This window comes from Gossypium hirsutum, chromosome A08 (assembly GCF_007990345.1).
Source record: "Gossypium hirsutum isolate 1008001.06 chromosome A08, Gossypium_hirsutum_v2.1, whole genome shotgun sequence".
NCBI lineage: Eukaryota > Viridiplantae > Streptophyta > Magnoliopsida > Malvales > Malvaceae > Gossypium > Gossypium hirsutum.
Genome location: NC_053431.1, coordinates 121,094,857 through 121,106,105, shown reverse-complemented (window position 1 = coordinate 121,106,105; position 11,249 = coordinate 121,094,857). Strand labels below are relative to the sequence as shown.

The 11,249-nt window shown below is 32.6% G+C and overlaps 1 protein-coding gene across 9 annotated transcripts; it reads right to left on the bottom strand.

Moving 5' to 3' along the window:
* Positions 1–8,182: 8,182 nt before the first annotated feature.
* On the bottom strand, positions 8,183–11,249 carry LOC107942172 (SNF1-related protein kinase regulatory subunit beta-3). Of its 9 annotated transcripts, none has more exons than XM_016875810.2 (5): positions 11,051–11,249; positions 10,862–10,966; positions 10,518–10,645; positions 8,901–9,012; positions 8,183–8,823 (listed from the first exon to the last, which is right to left on the bottom strand). In XM_016875810.2, exons 4-5 carry the CDS (start codon positions 8,925–8,927, stop codon positions 8,497–8,499), a joined length of 354 nt encoding a protein of 117 aa, XP_016731299.1. In that variant the 5' UTR covers positions 8,928–9,012; positions 10,518–10,645; positions 10,862–10,966; positions 11,051–11,249; the 3' UTR covers positions 8,183–8,496. The 9 variants fall into 9 exon arrangements, 8 of the variants coding, with proteins under 8 accessions (XP_016731299.1, XP_016731300.1, XP_016731301.1 ...); XM_016875811.2 differs by having other exon boundaries at positions 8,901–8,957; XM_016875812.2 differs by having other exon boundaries at positions 8,901–8,952.

Genomic DNA, 11,249 nt, shown 5'->3' with positions numbered 1-11,249 from the left:
TGGAAAAGTCTCATCGTATATCCCAAAGGATCAATTAGACAATTATTAAGAGCTAACCAGTTGCTTAATTACCACACTAACCTCTGCTAATCAACAATAATCAATGATGATTACATCATTTTTCAAGTTGTTATATGGTGGAGAAAAGGGCATTACAGAACATTATAATTAACATTCACCCTGGAAGAGATGGAGTGCGTTGGACTGAAAGGGCAAAGTTGCTACATAGAATACAAATTGTTTAAGATGTGGTTTCGTCATTTGTGGTCCTGCTGAAATTTAAACTAGTAAACTGGGAAGATTCTGACCTTAATATAAGGAATTTATCATTTTGTATATATGGTTTAAAGCAAGAATCTGAATACTTTTGATTCTTTAATTTTTAATTTCTTTTCATAGATATTTGAATATAAACACAAAGATATTATTTGTTAAAATATATTTATCAACTGAATGATGATGTAACGCCCCAATTTTCGCGAATTCTGTGAATGTTGGCATAGGTTTAATTATGTTAGTGGGCCTCTAGAAGGCTCAAGCTTAAGATAGAACCCGGTAATTTTAGTTAATTTTTGTTCCATAAGAAAAAGGGAGTGAAATTATGAAATAGTACCTATGTGAAAATGTTTGAAAATGCTATAAGCTAATTTGTAGTGGCCAAATAAATAGTAGTGTAAAATAGGAGGATTTGCATGTCAAATTCCCCACTTTTAATGTAGTGCCCGGCCAAGGTGATGGATAGTTGATAATGTATGCATTTTAGCATTTTAATAGTTAATGGATGATGGGCATGGTAAGCATTATGGGCATATTTTTCTTGGAATTATGGCATGAGTATGGCACAAATATTAGTATATCATTTATGTGTCATAAAATGTTGAGTGATAAGAATAACAAAAGGAAGTAAAGGAAGGTTTTTGTTCATTCTTTGTTCTTCATAGTCGAATTTGAGAGAGAGCAAATAGGGGAGGAAACCCTTGAATATTCGGTCACTAGGAGGGGGAAAAATTGAAGGTAAGTTCTTGGTACTTTGCTTCTATCTTGATGTTCATGAGTTCTTGATTCTATCCTAACTCATGAAGCATATTTTGGTTTTTGGTTGTTGTTTCATGTTCTTTTGATGAAAAATGGAAGATAGGTGAAGTTGAGCCAAACAAATGAGCATGCATGTGCCTTAGATGCTAAGGGGAAAAATCGGCTAACATGTTGTGCTTTAAAATGATGAAATGGAGATTATAATTAAGTAAAATCATAGATATGTGAAGATTGATTGGTGATATACATGTTTAAATAACAAGCATGCAAGTTAGGTGTGAAAGAGTGATTTGGTAATAAATCTGCTTGGGACAGCAGCAGTAATGTGACTTTGGAAAATCACCATAAATTGTGGGAGATGAATTAGAAGCTGAATAAATTATGTAATTAAAGCTTAATGAGTCTAGTTTCAAATGAAATAAACGAGAACATATTTTGAATTCTGTACAATGAGAAATTTGATTTGTAATGAAGAGTGGTCAGATTAGTCAAACAGTGAAACATGGGAAACTTTAAGAAAAATCTGGTATTGATTGGCCATACCAAAAATTCTAAAAATTTTATGGATAGAAGATATATGAGTCTATTTTCAGGAAAAATTAACGGCACTTGATTTGGAGTTTCGTAGCTCCAGTTATAAATGATTTAGTGACTGTTGCTCAGGAAGACAGCTTGCAGTGAAATTATGATTATGTGGTAAACATTGACAAAAATTTGTTAATGAGTTGCTTATTAATTTCTTATAAGCTTACTATGATCTGTAGGTGTGGTTGGCCGAACATTGTAAGGGGTTAATACGTAGTTTGTATTTGAATAGTTAGATTAACGTGTTAGTAATCCAATTGTAGGCGGTTCGTGTGTGGATCTCGTCAGCATATCGTCGCAAACAGGTGTGTAAATAACACCCTCTTTCTTAGTCTAAATCGGCAAAAGTCGAAAAGCCGAAATACCGAAAACCGGTATTTTGTAGATTTGCGAGTGTGCGAATGCTCGTGAGGTAAATCGATTAATGTTTTTGGTAAGCTGCAATGTTTGGACTGCAAAGTGCATGATTTCTGTACCCTCGATATTTTGGGGCTTAATAGGCCAAAATTGGAATGATGGGCCAACGGGCCCAATTCGGTAAGAACCCTCGGTAGTGATTCTGTTAGTACATGAAAGGTAGGAATATGCATGAAAAACCCTAAAATAGATAAATTACTGAAATACCTTTAAAAGTGGAAAATTTACAGTTTTACCCCTAGGAGATAAATTACCGAAATACCACTAGGGTTAAATTGACCTAAATGCATGTTTGACTGTTGTTATTTACTTCATGCCATGTTGTTATTATCTGATGCATGGGACTGGGATATTGACGGAGGAAGTACTGAAAGTGGCTTGTCCACGTACTGGAGGCTTTGCCTCAATTTACTGTTAACTGAGCAGCAAGGCTGCAACTTTGGAGTGTTGGGCTGGGTGGGTTGAGCTATTCCCCACATGGAGTGTATGGCTGGTATGGGTGGATTGTAGTGGTTGGTGGGTTAAGTAGTCTCCCCAAATGGGCTTGCACATGTTTACTGATGTTGCATTTATTTTGAAATGGACCTATGGGTCATACTGTTATCTGAATAAGGGGCTAAGGCCCAGTTTATTATAATCTGAAAAGGGCTCTGGCCCAGTACCACTGTTACCTGAATGGGCTTAGGCCCAATGGGCTTGAGCTGACTTGGGCTTTGAATGGGTTTTCCTTACACACTGAGTTTCCCCAAACTCACCCTTCTTTAACCTTGCAGGTGAGCCTTGATGTGGGTGACTTAGAGCCGGATGGGATTCAGAGTGGCCATGGTGAATACTTTTAGGTTTGAAAAAGAGACTGGTTTTCTTAAGTTATTTTTAATTACTATTTAATTTTTGGGTTGTAATAAGGCCATTTTAACTTTATTTTCTTCTTTGATTTTTCTGGGATTATATTATTAAAACCAACTTTAAATTGATGGATACTAATTCAAATGGGCTAGACTTAGGGCGTGATTTCAAAACGATACTTTTTTTTTAAAATAACACGACGTCACGAATATTCGATTTACCAAAGATAATCACTCAAAGAAATTTCAACTTGTTATAACCAAGTGTGGCAATGGATGTGGGCATGTCTAGGATTGGATCCAATCGGAGAGCTTGGTACTTAAGCAGCCTTCGTGGCTCACCTCCTCTATTATGGATACCTACCTGGTGTCTAGCTTCCATTCACTTGGTTAGTTTGACAAAAGTCAGCTTTTTAAAACACTAAAAAGGGAACACGGGTTTTTGACTTCAAAGTGGCACGTCGGATTCGGCTTTAACGTCTGGGCCGGGTTTGGGGTGTTACAGATGATCAACTTGTAGTTTGCTGAATACAAGAAGAAAATGAAAATCATAGTCACAAAACCTTTTGACTTCCAAAATATGTTGGCATAGGAGTATTTTTTGATACAGGTTCTTAAATATAATTTAGTAGTCGAAAAAACTAAAATTTTGGTTTAAATTTGTTAGTGCAACTTATGTCTCACCTATTTGCATTTAGTGTTATTTAATGCAATTTATTTGTTAAATAAAACCAGAGGTAAAGATTTGAAATCAAAGAAATTTAATGTTGAAGCTATTCTTAATTGTTACTTAATTTATAAATAAAAAAATAATAAATTTTAGCGCATTCAAATTCACGAAATATTCATAAAAATTAATTTTTAAAATTGGTTTAAGTTACTCTTTATGAATTTATATATTGAAGCGTTTTTATCAGTTTCAACATGTTCATTTTTACCAACTTAAATCATCGTTTTCTTATTTGCCTTTCATTCCACTTGTTACCTACCTCTAATAACAACTCCACAACCTTCACACTTCCTTCAAAATATCAATCTACAACTTGACATTAAATTTGTTATTGCTAATAATTCTAGTCTTTGACGTCTACTTTTTTCTTTTTTTCTTCTTTCTCCTTCATATTGTATTAGATTATATATATTACTCAAGATAAACCGGTTTTATCTTTGATTTGTTATATAATAATTTTTTATTTAACAATTTCATTATAGGTTCTGATCATATCTGTTCTTTTTTGTATAATACTTTGAACTACCCATAATTCCTCCCCAACTCATAAATAGGAAGATAATACATCTTAGTGCATTCAAACCCACGTCCTCCTGCATTGGCAACAATGCCCATGCCAATTAAAATAAGACTCAATCGGCTGTTATATAATAACTTTTAAAAAGATAACATTTTGAGTGTATTTAGCTTTAAAAATTGAAACGTAATTTGAGATCTCCACATAAGATTCCCCCATTTGGATATCAAATATTCCATTGATAATGTGACACTTCTGAATCAAATTCTCTAATTCTTTAATACTTCTTCAAATAACATTTCAACTATATTTATTTATTATTATAAATTAAGAAAAATAATATTTAATTTATTATATTACATTTAGCCCGAAACATTACTTTTATAATAATTTTCTTTTTTTAATTATTTTGATCAAATTTACCCTTAAACCATAATAAATAACATGTTTTACAGATAAACAAGTACTCCTCAATAGAGGTGTGCATGGGCCAGGCTCGCCCAAAATTTAAAAAGGTTTGGGCAAAAACATAGGCCCGAAAAATGGGCTTAGGCAAAAAAATTAGGCCCGTTTTTTCCTCGGGTAAGGCATTTTTGGCCCGGCCCGGCCCGAATTCACTACATGTCAAAAAATCTATTTTTTTAATATTATTTCCTTATTGTTTTCTCCCTATTTTGCTACTATTTTACTATTAGGTTGCTGCTATTTTATTGTTATTGTTTGGATATTGTATAAAATTTATTTTATTATTTTAAACACATTTGTTAATTTTGTTATTATTTTAGAAGCATTTGCTTGTTAAGTTGCATCTATTTTAATTTTATTTAAGTATACATATTTTTTAAAATTTATTTTCAATATGTTGAGAAATATTTATTTTGATGTTTTTAGTATTTTTGATAATTTATATATATTTTAAAATTATATAAAAATTAATATGGGCGGGCTAGGCCGGGCCTGAGTTTTAAAATTTTTACTCGAGTCAGGCTTGGGCAAAATTTTAGGCCTACCCGAACTCGGCCCGGCCCGGCCCATACACACCTCTACTCCTCAATTCCAATTTATTTATTTGAGAGAAGATACATGAAATTAATTTGTTAGAAAATAAAATTATTTATATTCAACTCTTGTATAGTAAAAAAATGTATAAGAATAATTTAATAAAATATATTTCTAAATAATTTTATATTCTAATCTTATAATTAGAGATCAAATTTAAGGGATGACGCTAAGCAAACCAAGCGGCTTCCCAGAACAAGTGGAAGTAGAGGCTTACCTCATAGTCTCCCGAGGGAACATATTTGTTTATGATTATTTGACAAAGGGAGAGAAGCCCGGCAGATCCTACATAAATATGTTTGACTAAGTTATAATTACGTAAATAAATTCTCAAAACAGGAATAATAATGCTTTAATCCAAATGCGAAAGGATACATGTCCAACACTACTTGACCTAGCTTCCCAATGAAGTAGCTTTATGTAACCCTGCCTAGCTTCTGCAAAATTCAACGCCTTGCTATTTGCATATCAAATAATATGAACAAAAATTTTATTTCAATCTCCGAAGTCAAAATTATTTGCTATTAAGGGAAATATAATGACAAAAAAGAAGTTGAAAAATGTTTCTTCGTTTTAAAAAAAGCCCACAATCTCATACTTGTGCTTAGGTCAACTGTTTTTTTTAATTTCTTTTGCTCTTAATATTGCATAAACTGGAGTTTTCTTTTCTCCTCATGGTTTATCGATGCTGACAGAAAGTCTATGATATAGCTCATTGTTTACCCTTTCACAGGCTCTGAGAGTTTGTTTGGGGAGTATTAATTATTTTATGGCTTAGTTTTTGTTTGCATCTTTTCTTGAAGAACTAGTGTTTAATAATATTCTACAATAGCTTAATTAAGGGCTTCTAGCAGTTGAAATTAGAGTGTATAAATTTAAAAATAATTTTAATAACACATTTGAGACTCTGTGCTGATCATGGCTTAATAGGATAAGATGGAAGATATTAATGTGGCGTTTATATTAATAAAGGCTCCATTATACGATGTTTAATTGAAGAGTGTCAGATTGCTTTTTAGGAAATGGATAAAGGTTGCTAGATTTTATCTCTATATCCATATATTAATACACATTATTAGAAAAGATTTAATAAATCTGAAATTTTCCTGCAAGCTTTTAGATAAATGAAGGTTTTATGGGCTAAAATTTTATGTGGAACTCGGTATTGGTATCCACAACTCCTTTATCACTCCATCGAATTAAGTTTGTGATAAAAACATTTAGCTACAAGCAAGGATGATTGGAACATCCTCTTTAAACCAAGACCATGGATTATAGTCGCATTAAAGGAAATCAAAAGAATCCGGGTTTAATGATGTAATTTCATCAATTATCAAGGCATTGCAAGTAAGGTGTTGATGATGAGAATCCAGCTCAAGTTTATGTCGAGGAGCCACAAAGTAAGAAGTATATGATTAATATAATAACATCATGCAGAGATGTCATTTGACTTATGCATTTCCCAAATAATATATATGTGGGAACATTGTTTGGTTTTAGTACACCAAGTACATCTCAATTGCATATCGTCAACTAACAAATAAATATATTTTGACCAAATGATTGCTGGTTATCACATGATTGTGGCATTACTAATGACATAATTGGGGCCACCATTAATTTCGGTGATTTTTATCTATTTTTGACAAGTACAATTTGTGTTTAGAATACAAGCCAAGAAGAGCAATTTTGGATCTATGCTATTTCTAATTTAAAAGCTAGTTTGTATTTGGACCTCTAAGCATACTTAATTAATTTAGAATTAATATTATTTTTTCTGAGAAGAGATTGTATGAAATTGAAATCACAGTTTTTATACAATCCTTTCTCTATCTTTTATTTATTCTTTTAGGATTTTTATTATATTTAATATTTTGTATTATTTCTGTAGAGGTAAGTTGGAATACAACTCTTCTTTTATGAGAGTTTATGTTTTCAGGATTAGACTTTCAATAAAATTTCAGCATTTTTTTTTTTACTATAGGTAGCTAATTTTAATTTTTTAGTCAAGAGTAGATAAAGTTTCATTTTCTACAACTATGAGATTTGAAAATACCTTATTTGATTACTATTGTAATAATATGATGAAAAAACTTATTTATTATGTATGTATTATAATAGTTAGACAAAATAAAAAATAATTAGTACAAATTTAAACTTGAAATTAGAAAGATGAGCAACAAATCTTGTAAAAAATAATACCTTTATCAAAATAAACGAAATTTTTCATTCTCTTCGTTAAAAAAAAGTTATGAGATTGACTAAATATTAGTAATCAAATTAGTTTATTACTAGCTTATATACCAAAACATGTGTAAAAAATAATATTTCTAGCAAACGTAGTACTAATATTATTGTTAGTGTGATCCTAAGAAACTAAGAATGCTACTGTTGGGTATTTAGAATAATATACAACTAAGTATAACAAATTGCCTTTCTAATAATCATTTTTATTCTAATAATTACAACAAGTTAGCATAATTTAATTGAGAAAACAGTTGAGATATGTTAAATAGACTCATGTTTTTTTAAATCATAAAGCGAAGTTGTTGAATTGGTCAGGATTAATTATCAAAATATTTTTACAATTAATGGTTTGAAATTGTTATTCCATCATTTTAATCAACTTAGCATTAAGTAAAAAGTATGTACAATCTGTGACGAATTTCGGCACCAAAAATGTCAAAATTTCGACATCTAAACTGAACTTCACATCTAAAGCTGAAAAATACTGAAAATCTCATCTTGAGTTTATTCTAAATTATTTCGAAATATTACTTTTTATCTTCTCTCTTTTCTATTATTTATTATTTTTGTAATAACTTAATTCCTTTTTATTTTTTACGTAGGATTGAAAAATCTTGAGCAAGACTTCACCCACGACAGCTCTGGTCATTAAGTATTTTACTTTTTTTTTTTTTTATTCAACCTCCATAAGATCCGGTCTCAGTACATTTAAATTGGTGAATTCGACAACTATGGCAGGCATGCCCATCAAAATGAATGAATCCTTTGATTAAATGCCCCACAAATACAACAGCTTTAAGTTTAGTACCTTACTTAGGCAGCACAACACCACACAGACCAGTCTAAAAGAATAAAGAGAGCTTTATATATATATATAGAACAACTCTAAATGTAATCGATAAGTGTTGACCTAAGGTTCAATGGAAAACCTCCAAGCCATCAACTGCTGCGAAACCAATAAATACTTCTTTCTGCTATTTCTGTATTCGAACCTATTGCAACTAATTGCATCACAAAGGCAAACCAACCAACCCAATGAAGGTCTACTCTTGATTCACGCATTAAGTATTGCTACTTCCCCTTCTTGGAACTGGTTTGTATAGCACAACAGTAACATATTTTGCACGAAAGCGTTGAGTGAACCCAAGTGCCACCACAGATCTTGGTGGTTCTCGGTTTTCAATGTAAAGATGATTTAGAATCACGTTTTCAGGCAAGGGAAGATTCCCGGATGTGTTCATGCTAGCAGGGTACCTAAGCAAGGTACGATGCAGGTGAGGAGGGACAACTGGTGGGTCACGTGCTTCATCTTCGTTCCCAGGGTATACATTATTATAACTTGAATCTGGTGATCTTGGCACTTCAAACCCCATGACAGTTGCTTCATCCTGTACAAAACACTGCATGTTCAAAACTATGCAATTTTTTTAATGGTCTAGAGAATCACCAAGACTCAATGACTTACTTTATCTTCACTGTATTGGTTGTTCATACTGAGAGATGACACGAGAGGGTAACTGGCCTAAATCATAACACAAGTAAGCCAGAAACAAAGCCAATGTTCCTAATTTCAAAGTCTAACAAAGCAACAGGTAAAAATTAACAACTGAAAAAATATACACTCACTTGGGATTTGACAAAGAAAAAACAATCATCAAACCATAATTCAAAAAAGCCCCGTTCAAAACTAGAACAAGCCATACTAGAACATTACTGTCTAGACGAAACTTTGCCACAGGCCAATTAAGCCCCATCGCTTTGCAGACAATACTATATAAAAGATGAGGCAGCTCTTCTGCCTTAATTTCCTCTAGTCCAAGTAAAGGACACAGATAGTGCATGATCTGATAACCAGAATTAGCATTGATGGATTCTTAAATAAGTGCCATAACATTTAAATTTGAGAATCCAGTATTCTACGAGCACCAATCAGCCTAGGTTTCCTTCTTCATGAAGAAGAAAGATTACTAGTAGTTAAGTCAGGCCATAAATGAAGACATGAGTCGAGCCACACATCAATAGAACACTCAACAAATGACCTACTATGAATAACAAGTGCAGAAGACAGCAAAATAAGCTGGACAACCTTGTAAAAAATGGAGCAGGTGAACTCAGATGACAGCTGCAAAACATATTGCTGAGAAAATGGAAAACATAAACAAGGCATAGTTCATTAAGACCAGCAGAAATGACATAAGCACACTAGTTCCAACTTTGTAACAAGGTGGGGGAGGGAGGGAGGAGGAGGAATCGTATCTGGCAGGAATATATAAAAATAAAGTATCTTAAATTTTCTGATAAATTCAAAGAAAAAACGTTTAGAAAGTATGAGTAAAGCATCTTTTGCTTGCCCACAGGTCAATAACAAGGGTAACACTCGCACAGAAGAATCTTGTTATTCGGTAAAATGTTCGTATAACTGACATTCAGATGTTTTTTACACGGCCAAGTTAACACTCACCAGCAAACTAAAACCTCAATTCCTACAGGTAGATCCCTGTCTATCAATCGATGCCTTGTCTTTATGCAGAAAAGATGTGCCTATAAGGCCTTCTAAGTGGAAATGATCCACAAAATGGCATAAATAACTCTACGTACATTTCAAAGATCTTTCTTTTACCAATAAATAAAATCGTCTCACGTAAAAACATTAGAAAAAATTGTTGTTTGTGAGGGAAGAACTCTGTGATAAACCGAAGGATCATGCAATTTTATATTGAAGATTTATTTTATCACAAAGGTCAGCTGAGGCTATTGTGTCAAACAGCCAAAAACCCTCAGTCCTATTCAATTCCATAACATAATGGGCAATAAAATCCCCAGAATTCTGCTGAAATTCATTTCTAAACGTGGTCTTACTCACTCTTTTAGGGATTCTCTAGCCAAATGCCCCTAACTACGCTAGAATTCATTACAATATCCAATCTTTATAACAAGAGTGACCATAACATAGAGCATAAAAAATATCTTCAAAGCACACAATGCAAAGCTAAAAAGAATAAACAAAATCCTTGCAGAAATTACAGACCAACTCTAAGAGCAATATAAAAGCCAGGGGAATTTTTTGTTAACTAACACTGACCCGATTTGATAGCGGCCCAATCGCCTTCAGTCACCAAAACTCCAGCTTTCAACACCCAAGTTTGTCCTTAAAAAAACCAAACTTTAACCCAAAATAATTAAATATTTTTCCACTGTCATCCAGCTTAGCTGCAAAAATAAAAGCAAACCCAGATCAAATTAAATGCAGCAGGTTAAAAACTTAGCCCCCAAATAAAAACATTTCAAACCCCAAGGATTCACTGGAAACCTGAGCTCAAAAAAAAGTACAAGATGGGACTTGAAGAAAGAGAAATAGAAAGCAACCGACGTTTGAAAATTAAGAGACAAAAAGAAATTTAATACAAAGAAGGATTTGTGGCTTACCCTATGAAGAAGAAAAATTTCCAGAATAAAGTAAAGGGAGTAAAAATAGGCAACAGTTGGAGAAGAAGCCAAAATAAGAGTGGTAGGGGAATCCGCCACAAGAATCTGCTATGAAAAATATGTTTGATTAAAAGCATCAACGATAAAAAAGTTTATATACTAAATAAATGAAAGGAAGAATTAATTAACCTTTTTAATTTAGAGGATATGCCATCTCAACAAAATATAAGAAGTTAAAAAAGGAGAAATTTTTTTTTGAGGCAGAAACAAAATTCAGGGCGGAGCTTTTGCCAGACAAGACACGACCATGCACCATTACTATTACTTTGTTTTACTTTCATAAATTTTTGCTTCCTAATTGCCCCTCTCTCCTCTCAATTTGACGTTT

Bases quoted from the DNA above. Each gene is read 5' to 3' on its own strand.
- LOC107942172 (XM_016875809.2), bottom strand. From the start codon at position 9,602: ATGCCTTGTTTATGTTTTCCATTTTCTCAGCAATATGTTTTGCAGCTG. The intron at 8,958-9,521 runs GTTGTCCAGCTT...GTTATGATTTAG, and splicing joins CCTGCTCCATTTTTTACAAG to GCCAGTTACCCTCTCGTGTC. The intron at 8,824-8,900 runs GTAAGTCATTGA...TGTTTTGTACAG, and splicing joins ACCAATACAGTGAAGATAAA to GATGAAGCAACTGTCATGGG.